Raw genomic sequence first — 17331 nt, 5'->3', positions numbered from 1 at the left:
AACATGTAGACATTTGAGTCCCCTTTGTAAAGGAGTTGAAGTTAACCTTCCACAAAAGTTCCAAGTGGTGGTCAGATTCAGGGGAATGCATCTGGGTGTCTGTGAGGCTCTTTGAAAAACTTGAGCCATTTAAGGATTTGGCTAGTCTAAAGAACACAGAGGAGCTAGAGATGCGGCCCACAACTCTATAGGTTGACTCACCCAAGTCTCTGCTCTGGCCTGGCTAATTCTTCCAGTTAAAGCACACACACTGTGATTGTGGCTCTATAAAAATAACTGTGCATGCCTGCAAGGCCTGGAGAGGAACTGAGGAGAAATGGAAACTAGCTTGTTGAGGCTTATTATCTTAATCCCTATAATCCTTCCTAATACTCTGAATGAGTATTCCCTCAATTTTATAGAGAAGAAATCAGAAGACCAGATTTCATTAAGTAATATGCTGAAGCCCATATAGCTGGTCAATTGTTAGGTTGAAGCATATGAATTGCTAGTCTAATTTTAGATTGTCTTTGATCTACAAAATCTCTGTTAGGACATAGTTTTGACTGCTTCAACAGACACCCAGATAATAATGGTTTAAACAAGTATATTTCGCTCCCACATCAAAACTGGGCTGCTCTCCGTCATTAGGAGTTCAGGCTCTTTCTTTTGTATTTTCCTGCCCTCCCAAGTGTTGCTCTTGTCTAAATGGACCAGGTCAGTTGACCGTTACCTGTTTTCCAGAAACAAGGAGGGGAGGGAGAAGAAAGAGCAAGCATGAAGGTAAACATCTACCCTTTATGAGTGCAACCCAGAAGTTGCACCTTCAGCCTTGTTTACAGCTCATTGGTCAGAGCCTGGTCACATGACCACGCTCAGCTGCAAGCAAGGCCGGGAAGTGCAGTCTCGTGCCCCTCTGAAATTCTATAACCAGGGACAAAGAGGAGAATAGATCCTGGGGGACACTTGGCAGTCTCTGCTACAGTGGGAAGAGGGCTTCCGAGGTCTGAGTGTGGCTTTGTCTACCTGTGAAACCCATTATCTTACCACTGAACCATTATAAAAATGGTTAAGATGCTACTTGAGGTGAAATTATTGTTTTTCTAAGTCTTCTGTTGGGCAAGCAGCTTATTTACTAGAAATTCTCTGAGGGTCATTCTTCTTGCTTTAAACTCATTTCCACAATTTCTCCAAGGTCACAATGGGTCACTTGCTGCCCAAGAGGTGAAACATAAGTAAATGTTACATGTATTTATACGTGTACGTACACACACAGGCCCTCTGGAATCTTTGGGTCTCCAAAGACAGTTGCTTCGCAGGTGATGTAAATTGGGATTTTGAGGCTCGCCATCTCCATAGTGTTTGCAAGACTGGGGCTCTAATGAAAGAAGTTTTCTTGTCCCTTTGCCCAAACGTGTGTCAGGAGGGCTGCCTTGGTGTGTGTGTGTTTGGGAGGTGAAGAGTAGTGTGGGTGCGGTCACCATAGTCTTCCGGGCACAGCTCAGGGGCAGATGTCTAAATACTCACCACTCGTTTTCCTCATCCCTCCTATTTTCCCCATTGCCCCAGGATGGAATGTTCTGGAAGATTTCATTTATTAGACAAGCTCTGCCATTTATTAAAGCAAAACGTTCCTATACAGGACAAATGTATATGTGGTAGCTTTAGCACATTCATATTTTTACTCAGATATATTCGGCTACAACTGTTATTTTAATGTCAAGTATAATTTGAGGAAGTGCAACGTTTTAAATTAGTGTTAGGAAAGAACGGGGACTTTCCTATTTCTTAAACGGCAGTATTTCTGAATGTTTATAATACAATTTTCATCTTTGAAAACAAATTTATAAAAGTAATTTGTATTTAAAGTAGTTAGAAAATACAGAAAAAGAAATAAATGCAACCCGTAACTCCACTCCCCAAAGATAATAACCAGAGTTTTTGGGGTATGTTTTCATTACTTTCTTTTACGCACACATTCACATAAATATGAAAGTATTTGTAACACAATTGAATGTTAGAAGAATATCTATGATGAATTATTGCTGAATAAACAAGAATCTGGTAAATGGATGCAGATGGAACCAAACTGAAGTCCAAAGAGAGGCCAACTCAAAAGGCCTAAAGGATTTTAATTTTAACTCATGAAGTTTGGGGGGGAAGTACTCAACCAAATCCACGGTAAATTCTATTGTTGAGCAAATACAGACCTCCTTCTTTAGTATAAGCAGTCAAAAAATAAAAAAATCACCAAGTATGTGAAAATATTCAATAGTTCAAAAGAAGGGTTTATTCTGAGGAATTGGAAGAAACACTCTCCAATGAAACAAATGAAATGGGAGAAAACTTTTAAGCAAAGTCCCTAAGATACATTTCCAGTGAGACTTGAGAAGTTTTCACATCTATAATAAGACCTCATCATGGGAGATGTTTTAATTTGAAACACAATTACAAAGACAAATTTAAAAATGCAATGTCCTCTGGTAAACTGCTGGATCTGGGAACTGAGCATCCATAGCTATAAACATGGAAGGACATACAGCCACTTATAAAGCAGTACTTCCCCACCTGAGATTCAGGCAAAGAAACATGTTTAAGGGGATGCACTCAGCATCTCCTGAAGGAAACTGCAGAACAAATAAATTGCTGAACAAATAAACTACGGGGGTGAGGGTAGGGGAGAGAGAATTATCAACCAATATCAATGGATCCTATTTCAAACATTTGTGAGACAATTGGAAATTTGAACACTGACTAGATATTTGATATTAAATAAATACTGCTAATGTTTTAAGATATAATCGTTTGTTTTTTAAAGCTACCTTTTAGTGGTAACTACAGAAATATTTATAGATCTAAGATGTTTGGGATTTGATCAAAAACAATAGGGGAGGGAAATTTGAGGAGTGAAGACGAGACAAGATTGGCCAGTAGTGGACAGAACTGCTAGGCTGGGTGGTAGGCACATGGTGGGTTACTATTCTACTTTTGTTTGAAAATGACCAAAATAAAATATTTAAAAATTGCATTAAAAGACATGAGCAAGGGGTTGGGTATTCTAGAAAACCCAGTCAGTGACTTAGACCATTGCTCAGGAAATTCTCCTCAAACTTACAGGAAGTGGAAAAAGATGGTATGAGTGAAACTATATGAAACTACATGCACACGTAGGAGATGCAGTGTGATTGTACAATCAGAATTCCAGAGGTGTTGTGAACAGGACTGACAGGGGACAAGCAAGAACCTTCATTAAAGAACATTTCCATTATTGGTGTTTTCTTTAATCAATGAGTTATTTAGCAGTATTTTATTCATATGCAGAGATTTTAAAATGTTTCTAACTTCCAACTTGAGTATAGTTAGGGAACACGATCTGTCTGATAACTATTTTTGAAAAAGTTTTAAGGCTTGTTTTAATGCTCGGAACAAGAACAGCTATAGAAACAACCCTGAGTGCTTGTAAAGAATGTGTACTCTCAAACTGTTGGATACAGAGTTCTAAACATGCCCTTTGGTCACTTAACTTCATTTAGTTTCTGTTTGCCTGACTTATCAAAAGGGAAGTGCTGTCATCCCTATTGGCAGGTGGGTTTATCAATTTCTTCCTATAGTTCTACCCATCTATACTGCATGAATTTTAAGGCTCTCTGATTAGGTGCATGTTTAAAATTGACTCCTCTTTGTAAACTGAACCTTTCTATCATTATATCATGAACTTCCTGATCCTTAGCAATGCTTTTTGTCTTAGGATTTATTTTGCCTGAAAGTAATATAATAGATGGTTAGTATTTGCCTCATGTGATCTCCCCCCATCCTTTTACTTTCAATTTTGCCTGTCCTTATGTAAATCGGTGCTTCTAAACATATCTGTGGTGAAGGATCGCTTTGTTTTTCCCAATCCGTTATAGGCTCTAAGACTTTTGTAAAATATTGTTTAAAACAATAAATTAATAAAATTCTGGAAGTTCATCTTACCGAACTTAAAATACAAGCTATTTTAGTATTATATTCAACACACGTAAAACGATTGCCAAATTTCTTAGAAAATTTTATATTTTTTAAACATTTCTGAGACACTATCGACTTCTGAACATATCTGTTGCTTTCAACAATCACAGCCACACTTTTGAACACCAGTGTTGTAAACAGCATATATCAGGATTTTGTCCTGCCATCTGGTCTAACAATCTATCGTTTAATTGGAAAGTTTGGTCCATTTATAGTTATTGGTATACTTAGGCTTGTTTCTCTCACCTCTGTAGGTCTCCTCTCTTGCACCAAGTTGATATGGTTTTGAATTGTAATTTGAGATTGTGGGTTTTTCTTTCCTTTGGTCCTCACTTTTTAATGACCAGGTGCTATAGACTGGTTTGTGTCCTCCTGAATTCACATGTTGAAACCTAATCCCAAACGTGTTGATATCTAGAGGTAGAGCCTCTGGGAAATGATCTGGTCATAAGATCAGAGCCTTCATCAATAGGATTAGTCCTCATGAGAGGTCCCAAAGAGACTGCACCTTCACCCCTTCTACCGTGTGAAGACATGTCGAGAAAATAGCTATGATCCAGGAGACAGGTCCTCACCAGACACCTAATCGGTCGGTACCTTGACTGCCAGCCTCCAAAACTATGAGAAATGTTTGTAGTTTCTAAGCCACCCAGTCTATGGTTTTCTGTGATAGCAGACAGAAAGGACAGAGAAATCAGATTTACCATCATATAGTTCATGCTTATCTTTCTCAGTTATCTCCTAAGACACTTCATTCTCCTTTTTAAGTACTTCATTCAAAATATGTAAATGGAGGCCTTTGAGTGGCTAGACATAAAGTTCTAAGTTCAAAGTTCTTTTCTTTCATTCCTTAAAAATGTAACTGCACAGACAGGGTTGCTGCTGGAAAATCTTGACGTCCATAGGTCCCAGCTCCTCAGACTTTGCTTCTGATTGTCTGGAAGCTTTCAGAATGGTCTTGTCTTTGTTAGTCTTAAATGTTAATACTACCCAGCAGTGAAGATGAATCAACTACATTCTAGATATGTAGCAACACGAAACAATCTCACAAGTGAGTGAAACATGACGATACATACACTGTCATTCCTTTTACATAATATTCAAAACCATGCAAAGCTAAAACTAAATAGTAAGTTGTTTAAGGATGCGTTTATATGGTAAACTTGTGAAGAAAAGCAAAAATAAACCCCCAATCCAAGTAGTGGTCCTCTCCTGGTGAGGAATGGGGATGCACTAGGAGAGAGGCCCATGGGATGGGATTGAGGGTTAGCGAGGGTCTGAAGTACTGGTAATGTGCTGTTGTCCCAGCTGGGGGTGAGAACACGGGTATGGTGTTTTTTTTTTAAATACTTTACACATACTTTTTCATGTACATAAACATAATGTAAACATTTCACCTCATGACTGGTTGTCTAGCAATGGCTCAATGCTAGGATATTGGGAACAGGAGGCAGCAGGTCGCATACCTGTGGGAGTAGCTGTGATGGTCACTCATGGCCCAAACTGCCACAGATGAATCGGGGATGGAGATGGGAATGGAGGAACTCTAACTTTGCTCTAAATTAAGAAGTACACCTAAGCACCTCTGGACACCTTCATACCCCACCAGGAATCACGCCTCTGAATAAGCTGACACTAGCTGCTCTCAGGTGTGGCTCTGAACCTTTTCTGGAATCTACACCTCAGCACTTCCTGCCGGTCTAAATATTCAGTCAGCCTGAAGTGACTGAGGCTGCTCTTATGGACAGACAGCCTTTCAGGTCCCCAATTTCCAGATGTCACTCACCTAACGAGGCTCATAATTTCACTCCAAGTTCTAGCATGAATGCATCTCCTGAGGTCTTACTGCCTCCTTAGATATCCTACCAAGGAGCCTGCTCGGGTTCTCCAGGTGTCACCCACAAGGATAACATCCATATACCTGTTTAACTGAATTTTTTATTAGTCGATTTCCCTCCCCTAGGTGTAATGACAGGTTTCTTAAAGACCAGCCATGGACGGATGCACGTGAACGGCAGAACTGTGTCCAGGAGAGCTTTTATTTGTACGGAACAGTTTTAAAAATACAGAATAAAATAGCTTTATCTCTACTATTATTCACAACATCTGGTCCAAATATTACATATTTTTAAAATACTTAAACGTTTAATGAAGCCATGTTAGAAAAACAATATGAAAATTCTTTTTAAAAACTCCATAAAAGAATTACACATCTCAAAAAACAACCCCCCAAATACCCTCAGTATGCAAAATAAAAAAACGAAATCCCAGAAAGGTACATAGCCAAAGTCAGTCACAAAAACTCAAGGAAAATATAGGCATCCCCACTGTTTTTAAGAACAGTCAGAAATTTATTAATGTGTCAAACAAAGGTTCTTACAAACAAAGAAAATATTAATTTGAACTGTCAGTAAATGGCCACTCTGGTAAAGGTGTACTAAATGCCACGAAACACACACAGAAATTCTAAGGATGCTGGAAGTTACCTATGTAGAGTGATGATGAGGCACAGTCGAGAACAACCTAGAAAGACAGCAATGTGTGAGGCTGCTGAAAGGGGTTCCCAGTGTTAACGTGCTTTCTGGGTCCATGGGCGGAAACTGAACGCTGGCAAAAACGGGTGGTCTTCTTGCACTACTTGGGTTGTGCCTGCAAGAGGGGCAGAGGGTGGGAGACGTCCTGCTTTCTGTATGCAAATCATCAGAGGACAGAGCATAACACGTGCAGCATGGGAGACTCCAGGCTCTTCTGTAAAGCCAAGGGCGGCTCCCTGGAGTACTAGACCCTGCCAACGCTCAGGTGGCTGCGCATGACCCCAGTGTCCAGGGGGCATGGCCGGGTGTGCATGCCAGGCCCGATGTCGACAGCCGACTGCACACCCGAAGGACAGTGGCCTGCAGGATGCTGCCTCTCTTCGCTCCAGACAGGGTCTGGAATGAGGTTTCTGCCACAGCTCCTTACTCATCTTCTATCTGGCCTGGCCATTTTTGTGGCATCAATATTAAGGAAGGTTATAGTTGCCAACTTCAAGTCTAAGTTGCTAGTACCAATATTTCAGCAGGGACATGAATTAAAGAAATAACAACTTAGCTCACGGTCATAAAACATACTCATGGGTAAATAAAGTATACACACATACTAGAGATTCATCAATGGAGAAATTCTATCATCACATGACATTGTCATGAAAATTATATCATTCCTTCCCTGGAAAACTGTGATTATTACCCTGGGTAGAAATGTTATTTTACTATATGGAAATACTGCAACATATTCATGCATAAATCAAGTTGTCATCATGAAAGTCAGTATTCTACAGTATAAAGCAAATCCTGTGTACGAATTTGTTACCATGAAAATGGGAAACCATCACGACCCATGATGCTTCATTCTAGCTGACCTGGTTAAGCCACTTCTCTTCCCTTGAACAATCACAAGAAACTTCCTAAAAGTTAATATCTGAAGCCCTCTTAAGATTCTGTGCCAATGGATCTAAGTTTAACTCCCAAGTGAGAATGAGAATGAAAACTGCTTACAAAGACTGGAGCCACTTCCCATTGTTCTGTGAGCAATGTAAGATATTTTTATCAAAATCAGTGGTAGAAAAAAAAAAAATCTGTGTTGGGGTCTTCCTTACCCACCCCTAACCCACCCATTAGGGATATGGCTGCATCTACTGTCCCTATAAATACTTTCTATTTACTTTCCACATCAAGATGGCTCACGTAAATATAAAGACAGTGGGTAAGTGGTCACTGTGGAAACTAGAGACTGAATGCCCTGCCCAAGGATATTAACATATTATTTTAAAACATTCTATTGGACAACAAAGCATGGTGAGTGTGTGGCCCCAACAATGCAGGCGAATAGTATAAGTGGGAAGCACACAGGGACAGACCGTGCGTGGCCACCACATTCCCCAAAACCTCCCCTTTGTAGTGTGCTTAAACTCAAGAAGCAGATGAATATATTTTCCTTTCAATGAGGCTCATTCTGTTGCATATTTGCTAGCAGAAGGCCAACTTCCTAAAAGGGCTGGTGGGTGCTGCATGTGCAAGATTTATCAGTTATCACGAGACTCCAATCACTCAAGCAAAGGTGAGTGATTGAGGCTGTACAGAAAGCGCAAGGCTTAATGGAGCCTCTATTCAGGCTGCCCTCTTTCCTCCCCACCTCCCGTCCCCTCCTGCACCCCCACCCCACCCCCACCTTTGGACAGGGAAGCAAAGGGCCTCTAATAATGGAACGAGAAGGACAAAAACCCTCTTTCCAATAGATGGTATGGATATAGGGCTTCCCTCCACATTCGAATGCTATCAGACATCCCCTGGTCCAGCAGATTTGAAACCTCCCAATAAAACCTGACTCAAGGAGGGGTTTCAGAAGGGAGTGGGTTTCTGGATGTTGGAAACACATACCCTGAGTGTTACCCACTGGGCAGAAGATGCCTGGTCAAGTTAAGTTGAAGGGAACTTATTTGTTTCTGAATTACTAATGGTTCAGATGCTTTCATTTGGGTACTTGGTCTTTCTGCTCACCTACAGAGCTAGAATACTGCAAATCTCTGGGATGACTAACAGTTTTTCCCATTTTTCAGAGCTGAGAAATTGGAGATGCTGAACAGAAATACCAATAGAAGGAACCGAGAGTGACTCAGTGTAGGAGGGCTGTCAGCCTCGAGGGCTTACCAAGTTAAAGGAATGGAAATCCTTAACCAGTGTGCTTCAAAAGAAACTATGAATTGAATACACTTCAAAAAACCATAACATACAAAATTAAATGTCATTTACAATCTAAGTTCTTTATATAATCTGCAATAAGGTCTTGGCTAAACAATGAAGTGGCTCTGAAGTGTTCTTGCCAGAACAAGCCTTGAAGCCCCCGACTTTCCAGGAGTCATGGAGGCTCTCGTGACAGAATGATGCTGCCAGTGAAGCAGAGGCAGCCGCGGGGCAGGGAATGCACTCTGTGGACACAAGGCCGCTGAGAACCAGAACCGTGACCCCCCGAGGCAAGGTCACTGCTTTATGTCTCAGACTTCCTTTGGCTGAAAATTTTCAAACCCAATTCAACTTTAGTCATTTTTTCCCCCAGAAAAATTATAGTGTTATTTAATTAGTACTCAACAGAGCGGATCTGCTGGCTGTCTTTCTTACTACTTTCTGCAATAACTAAACGAGAAAGGCAGCATTTGGCTAGAGGATCTAATTTATCTTCCCCTCTGCAAAATCAAGATCCAGTGGACACGCAACATGGCGACCTACAAAAAAGTCTCCTTAAGCCTTAACTGCCAAAAGTGACTTGCAACAGAACTGCGGTGATGAATATGCCAGGACGCCAGACCATTCAGTATGACAGCTCTGCTTGTTACCCGTCCTGGCTTCCCTTCTTCACAAAACAAATTCACGTATAACATAACCCATGGTTGCTGGGCTCTGGTCCAGTAGTCAGTTTTGATAAATAGATTAGGCATTACAGTATTTACACTTTCATGGTTATCAAGCAACACAAAACACAACCACAATAATAGTTACTGGCCTTTGAAAGCCATGACAGCAAGCTTCCCTGATGGTGTCCACAGCTTTACAAATGCTGGTTCTTTCCTTAATGAGAGGGGTGGGGTGGGGCACAAGTAATAGGGATACAAGGTAAGAGGGTCACGTGGAAAAACACTGATTTCAAAAATCTGCTATAGTCAATAACATTAAATAGGAATAAAATCTTGTATTTATAGACACACGCGACAATAACTGACATTCACAACAGCAGAGCCAAGACGCCCATAAACAACTGGTTGGCGCCCTTGTGTGGCAATCTACACCTGTTGCACCAGCCAGGAATGATAAATACCAGACAGAGCATCTCAGCTACTAGTGAAAAAGAGGCCAGTATGAAATGTGCTGGCCCAGCCTGGGCCAGGGTGGCACCGAGACAGAACAGTTGAGGATCAGATACTGACTTCAGGGTACTTTCCTTTCCCCTCCCATCCCCCAAACAGCCTTCCAATCTAATACCATCTGTACAGACCTCACCTACGCACAGATCTGGGCATAGGTTAACCATGTCATTGTTTTTTTCAATCAGGACAATAGCCTCCTCCAACAGGAAGGAGTATCCGGGAACACAGAATCACATTTGACCAATAAGCTGGGACAATGTAAGCTGCCCCTTAACCACAGGAGGTCTCTGCGGTTCAGGCCAAGGTCAAATTAAAAAAGCTGCGCGTCCAGGTGCTGTACCAGAACAGAAGGCCCCTGGACCCTGAAGTGGCTTACAGGAAAGCTAGGGGTAGTGGAAGAGGAAGGAAAACAAGGACAGGAGGAAAGGAACTTCAAGTTCAGTGACCATGGCCAGCAGTGGACGTTCTCAAGGATAAGGGGTCGGGGCTTAAATAAGGAGCCAGGCGGACACCATATTAGACATGATCACCACCCACAACAAAAAAGCTATTTGCTATCTGTCTTAGCTCTGGGGTGCAGAATGTAAATGCAGATATACAGACATATATGTTACTGCTTGTTACTCAGCAAGGAACTACGGATTCATGCCTCACTGCGGCCGGGCCACAGGGTAAGCTACGGCTATACCGTGGCCTGTGAGTCCTCGTCTGAACTCCGGCTGTTTGCACTCTTCCCAAGGCCTTTCCACGTGTAGCCCACAAAGGTTGGGCTGATGGGTAAGTAGCTGAAGCATTTGTATTTTTTAATAACGTTCATGCCAAATGGCAAATCATAAGATTCCATGCCATCGAGCGACTTGTTCCCTTTGCCCACGCCCTTCTTCCATTTCCTGATTCCTCTTTCCTCTGGAGTGCCTATGGAACACACACACATCAAAAGAAAACAATACAATGTTTAGTTTAACAGTTCCATCGATACTGGAGATTGTCCAACGTGCTGTCCCACAGATCAAACCTGTGGGGTAACAGCAAAGCACACTTGATGGCACTCAGCTATCCAGGTGCCCAAACCAGAAATCTAGTTGCTAACCCATCTGTCTTCTTTTTGCTCCATATTCAAATGATCTCCTGATGCCTTTGCCTCCTCTCTGTCCTTCCACATGACCCACATTCTCAATTTTTACAACTGAGGTCTGGCCCAGGCCATGTCATTGCTTTCCTTAGTTATTGTATCAGTCTCTGAACTGGATGTCCAGCCTTCCATCTCATCACACCCTCTCCCAAATCTGTTCTCAAGACTGGGCAAAAAAACAACAAAAACGTCTCTCTAAAATGCAAATCTGATCTCATAAAATGGGGCCCAGAGATTTTTTATACCACATACAATACCTTTATCAATTGGTCATGGCAAACCCCATCCCCCGCCCACACCACCATCCAAACATATCAAGTTTTATACTCTCCTCTATTTTAGAGCGTGTGTGCGTGCTGCACTTGTCATGTATTCCCTACCTGTCGTGTTACTGTGAGGATGAACTTCCACTGTCAGGGAGAAAGATCTGGGCCCACAGGGCTCAGCAACTCCCGGACTTTATTTTTCTTACTAATGTGGTCTATAGGAGTGCTGGCACCTGCACTCCTGGCAACATGGCTACCTAACAATAAATACAGTTCTGTGCCCGAGCCAGGGTGATGAGCTTGAGTCTACAATGCAGTATTTAGGGTCCTCATTATTTTCTTACATCTAAGCTACCCCTCCCATCGGCGTTTCAGCAATGAAGCTGACTTTAATTTCCATCTGACTCCTGTGCCTCTCCCTCAATTAGTTCTGACTTAGGAGAGAAAGAGGGTGTTAGTTATTGACCCCCATAAACCTAATACTTTCCACCCATTCATGCATGTGATTCCCTCTGCCGATGTGTTCATCCCTAGTTTGCCCAGTGACCCCTTGATTGAGGCTTTTTAGAGGTGAGTTTTAAGGGTAAAACTTCAGGAAAACCTTCAAGCTCAAGAATAAGCGTCATCCTTCCTTGATGGCAGGTGAGTCTACCAGTAGATCTGTGGCAGCATTTCACAATGGTACATAGCAGCCTCCTCTTGGAGGTTGGGAAGGCTGCAAGGGAGGCCCATATCACATCCTAGTCCATCACCCAGCACTTCGCACGGAATGCACCCAGCTGAGAAACATGAGTTATAGCTATTGGAGAGATGCTGCCTAAGAATGTCTCTCAGTCACTGATCCTAGTGGAATCCTGTGCCCAGGTACTTGCTGGCTTTTGGTCTTAGGCAGCTGGGGCCTGCCTTAGGAAGGACTCATCTGAAGGACAGGCACTCCAAGGAGGAGATGTGCTGTAGGCTGCTACCAGCTGGCTTGGAGGAGTGTGTGAACAACTCAGTGCAACCACACTGCAGGGTGCTGGGTAGGGCTGTGTGGGGAGGACAGGCAGTCTGGACTGTGCCCATGGCATCGCACTGCCATTTAATAACCATGTGCGAGGCATTTATCTGCTTTCTCTGAAAAGTAATTCAGTGAGGAAGTAACAACTCAATAAGTTTATTAACAAAAAACTGATTAATGAAAAGAGGCTGGGAGTGTCATCTTAACCACTTTTTAGAGGTGGGTTTTAATCAGTGATGGCTTTGAACTTATTCACTCTTCCTGTTTCTCCTATCTATTTGGCAAAAAAAGTAATCCACACATGTAATAAGCATGTTTGACATATACCACATACCTGGGATGGTGTTGTCCAAAATAAAAGCCACACAGCCTCCTACAAACATAGCAGTTGTGAGAAGAACATTCAATACTTGATCGATTCCTGTTATCCCTAGAAATGAACATAGCAATATGGTCACTGCCAGCCAGGACAGGCCTGCCCTTGCCTGTGAAAGGAGTACTGTGGTGGGCCCTAATCTCCAGTCAATGCAGTGCGTGAAATATAAATTCCTGCTGTGCATGTGTAGATAAATTTTTGCCAGTGATGCTTTAAACTACTATGAATACCTTCAACAATGATCAAAAGGCATCTCCATAAGGAAAATTCCCAACAATGGTGCACAGATGATAAATCTAACAGAGTGAGGTTCACCCTATAATGAACTATGAAGCCATCGAGGGTATTTACAGATTTTTATTAAAAAAAAAAAACAATATAAAAGATGACTGTTGTAAGGCTGAAGAAACTACAAACTGAATAAAAAGACAAGAAAAATATGTGTGGTATCTGCAAGTGAAGGTTTTTAGAATCCTGTGTTACTAATATGTGCTTAGCTGCTTTTAATTAGGAGCAACTAGATGTAGAAACATGGCCTCACGTGAATGTGATAAATTAAAATGTCAAAAGAATCTCCTTGTTATTATTGAAGTTCATATGCTTTCTCTACTTAAAATACATTAACCAACGATTCCACTCCTAGGTGTATACCCCTCAAAATCAAAAATAGTTACTCAAACTAATACAGCCAATCCTCATTATTGGTAAAATTTTTTATTTGTGAATTCACCTACACACTAAAATTTATAGTAAAGCCAAAACTTCTGGTTCTGTCACAATCATTCACAGACATGCACAGAGCAATAAGAAGGCTGTGATATGCCGTATGGAGAAAACACACGTGTTAGGTAAGCTTTGTTCTGGCATCGGTTAGCAATGGTTCAGGATTTGCTAATTCCATAGAACACAACTACCACGAATGAGAACTGACTGTACTTGCACACCTATGTTCATAACAGCATTAGTCATAACAGTCAAAAGGTAGAATCAACCCAAATGTCCATAAATGAATAAATGGAGAAACAGATTCTGGTATATTTGTGTCTATATATATATATATATATATATATATATATATATATATATATATATACACACAATGGAATATTATTTAGCCATAAGAAGGAATGAAATACTTATACATGTTATATCATGGATGAATCTCAAAAACATTATGCTAAGTGGAAGAAGCCAGACACAAAAGGTCACATATTGTAGGATTCCATTTATATGAAATATCCAAAATAGGTAAATCCACAATAACAGAAAGCAGACTGGTAGTTGCCAAGGGCTGGGAGAAGAGGGACTATAGGAATTAACTGCTTAATGGGTATGGAATTTTATTTTGAGGTGATGAGAATGTTTTGGAAACGAGATAAGAGGTGGTGGTTACAAAACACTGTGAATGTACTAAAATGCCAGTCTACGGCTATGCTACCCTGAACAGGCCCTATCCCGTCTGATCTCAGAAGCTAAGCAGGGTTGGGCCTGGTTAGTACTTGGATGGGAGACCACCTAGGAAGACCAGGTGCTGTAGGTGTGCAAAAAAAAAGAGAGGGTGGATTATAAACTGACAAGGTCCTTGCAATCTGTGAGGTCAACCAAGGGTCGCCTCACCTAAAATAAATAAATAAATAAAAATAAATAATAATAAAATAAAATGCCAATCAACTGCTGCTCATTTTAAAATGGTAAATTTTATGCTATATGAATTACACTTCGAAAAATATAAGCATATACATAAAATGGTCCCCAATTCTGCATAAAATGCCAGAGTAATAACTATTTCTTAAGATGGTTTCCCTTTATTCATTCTTCATGACGTTGGGGTAGTAAAATAAAAAAGAAGGGGTTCAAAGTACATAGAGTTTCAAGAAATTATATACTTTAATATAGCCTTATTCTAAGAAATGAAAAAGTTTTACACAGAGGCATTCTCCCAAAGGAGGGTCCTGGTGGAAGGGGGTAGTGGAGAGGGAGGGAGAGAGGAGAGAGACAGACAGACAGACAGACCTTAACATGCACATCAGTGATGTGCACATGCCAGCTCATGTGGGAAATACAAAGGGCTTCCAGATAAACTGTGGCAAAGTGAGATTAGAATGAAATACACAGACAAACATCCACCAAGACAATTCCCGAAGTTCCAAAGTCCTCTCTGACGAAGAGCTGTTTGTAAACTGGTGGCTATAGTTCCACCTCCCCACAAGATTCAAAGTGTTTTGCCTACCTGTGACGAGAGGGTTCTGTCTGAGGTAACTTGGAAGGACCAGCCCAAAGAAGATTGAAAATCCAAGCACAAAGAGGTTCCGGGAAGAATTTAAATCGATGAACTGCAGGTTAGAGAGTCCAACAGCTGTGATCATACCTAAGGAGAAAACATCAGACGGCAGGTTCCATTAGGTCACATGGATGAGCTTACAGCATGGGTGACAGATGACCCACGGCCATCAAAGGTAGACTTCCTAAAATGTCCTTTTTCTGTCCCATCATAAGTAGAATACCAGTGCAGTGTCAGACAGGGGGGTTAGAATGTGATCACCTGGGTCGCTGATCCAAATGACCTTCAGCCTAAGCATCCTCTGGGCTCATTTAAGGGCATAAACATCACACTTTCTTTCCACCAAAAAAAAAAAAAAATCCAACTAAGGACATTAGTTCCTCCTCTACACACATCGCAATTAAACTGGGAAACCCACCCAACTATTTGGTCCCTGATTACAAGTAAATGGCACAAAGATCAGAGGCTCATTGTAAAATGGTCAGTTTTAAACAACCCATTCAGAGGGAAAGATAGGTTGAGTTAAATCCATTAGAAATACCATTCAGAGAGACTAAATTTCGCCTCGTTTTTCCTAGCCCCATTATTCTACTTCTGGTTCTACCTTCAACATAAATTCAGTACAGAGAGTGATGCAGGTTTTTATGTTTTGAAGGTGTGTCCTTTTGTATTTCAAAACAGAAATTTATTGTTACTTCCAATTTTACCGAAAAGATTTAACTAGCAAAAAAAACATAACCCCTATGAAAATGGGAGGAAAAGGAGCCTGAGAGGGAAGCCGGCCATCAAAGAAATGGAAGTTTACCAAAGAGGGTACAGAAGAGGGCGCCAAGCACAGGATCCGGGAGGGAGGCGAAGAGGGCGCTGAACTTCCCGATCATGCCCAAGGCCAGCATGAGGGCGGCCCCGTACTGTATCACCCGGCGACTGCCGACCTGCAGGACACGCCAGAGGCAGAGACAGGCATTTACCTCTGAGTTCAGCATGAATTCCCCAGGCCCCTTGGTCACAAGTGTGACAAAATCCTAATTCAAAACCTGGGTTACTTTTAAGATTGTTAGTTAAGAGAGATCAATTTCCTTTTATAATGAGGATTGATCTCAATGCACAGTTCCTAGAAATGACCATAGAGACACCAGAGTAAAAAGATTCCGTCACCTTTCCTCATTCTTGTCCTGGCCCTTCTCCTCCCCTTCACTGTACGGGGCCCCCAGGACTCGGCCTTTGTTTCGCTTGGCCCTGGGTGATGTCACTTGAGCATGGACCTGCTCCTGCACTCAGACCGTGGGTTTCTAATGCCCACAGTCAATGGCTGAGATGAACTTCTAGTCTTTCAAATGCAAACTGCAAAAGCTACCCTTTGCCTCTGCTTCTCTTTTGGGTTCCTGGCATCGCCCTTCACCGAGTTAACTTGCCCCAAAGCAACTCCACCTTCCCTGCACCACGAATTAGACAAGACCCCAAAAGTTTCTGGAATTTTCTCTCATGTTGTCTTACCTGTGAGAGGGGGCACAGACTAGAGGACACAGACTGCAGAATTCTCAAGCCCTACTGTCTGGATGGCATCCCTACCCCACCTCTATCCATGTGACTGGGGCAAGCAACTTAGTCTCTCTGGGTGGCAGGATCCTCACCTCTTTAAATGTGTGGTTCTGCTTCGAGGATTAAATGAGACATGTAAAATAGTTTGAACAGTGCCTGGCAAGCATCGGGCTATTTGATAGCCTACCACCTGGGCTTGCAGCCTCTGGCCTTTTCTCTGCCCACCTGTCCTCTCCACTGGGGTGGAATGACCTTCTAACGCACTGGGAGGTCATCCCCTAAGTCCTCTGGCGCTCTTGAAAAAAACACACTTCTCAGGCTCTTCCCAAGGGAGCCAAGCCCACTGGCAAGTTCCTTGTCCAGCCCCAGTCACGCTGGGGGCTTACCACCTAATCCTCAGTGTACCAGGCAGGCCCAGGCCTGCCTGTCTGGAACACCCTTTCCCACATCCCTCTTCTGGCTGGTTCCCAGACACAGCCTTCAAAACACTACCCTCTGCAAAGCCTTCCCTGATTCCACGGCTAGGCTCCTCTCCCGGCGCCCCTCCCCGCCCCACTCTGGGCTTCTGCTGCACCACTTATATCATTTCCCACATGGTCTTATCTTTATCTGTTAAACCTGATCTCTACCTTCTAGAAGCTTCTGTCTAGTCTGCTGTCACCCAGGTAGCAGGAGGTGGAACTGGCACTCGGCTCAAGAATCCTGCATTGCTGGCCCCTACTCTGTGCTGCCTCTCCCAAAAAAATAATCTGAGGAGGTAAATCAGATAACAAGGGTTCCAGAAACATCTGGAGGGGTGTCCACAGAGCTTTAAGAATGATTCACAATAATGAAAAGATGGCTACTTA

General features: G+C 42.2%; 1 protein-coding gene and 1 pseudogene across 3 annotated transcripts in view; one reads left to right on the top strand and one right to left on the bottom strand.

The window, feature by feature from the left end:
* Positions 1-8767: 8767 nt before the first annotated feature.
* Positions 8768-17331, bottom strand: part of SLC23A2 (solute carrier family 23 member 2) — a 110780-nt gene continuing 102216 nt past the window's right edge. For all 3 annotated transcript variants that reach the window (XM_039863783.1, XM_039863782.1, XM_039863784.1), the window contains 4 exons: positions 15747-15876; positions 14891-15028; positions 12619-12714; positions 8768-10801 (listed from right to left, as the gene is read on the bottom strand). In XM_039863783.1, the coding sequence (XP_039719717.1) occupies positions 10569-10801; positions 12619-12714; positions 14891-15028; positions 15747-15876 (597 nt within the window). In that variant the 3' untranslated portion in view covers positions 8768-10568. The remainder of the gene's footprint in view (positions 10802-12618; positions 12715-14890; positions 15029-15746; positions 15877-17331) is intronic.
* LOC120604056 (uncharacterized) lies at positions 14082-14200 on the top strand (annotated as a pseudogene).

This window comes from Pteropus medius, unplaced genomic scaffold, assembly GCF_902729225.1.
Source record: "Pteropus medius unplaced genomic scaffold, Ma_sr-lr_union100, whole genome shotgun sequence".
NCBI lineage: Eukaryota > Metazoa > Chordata > Mammalia > Chiroptera > Pteropodidae > Pteropus > Pteropus medius.
This window is presented reverse-complemented; position numbering and strand designations above follow the sequence as displayed.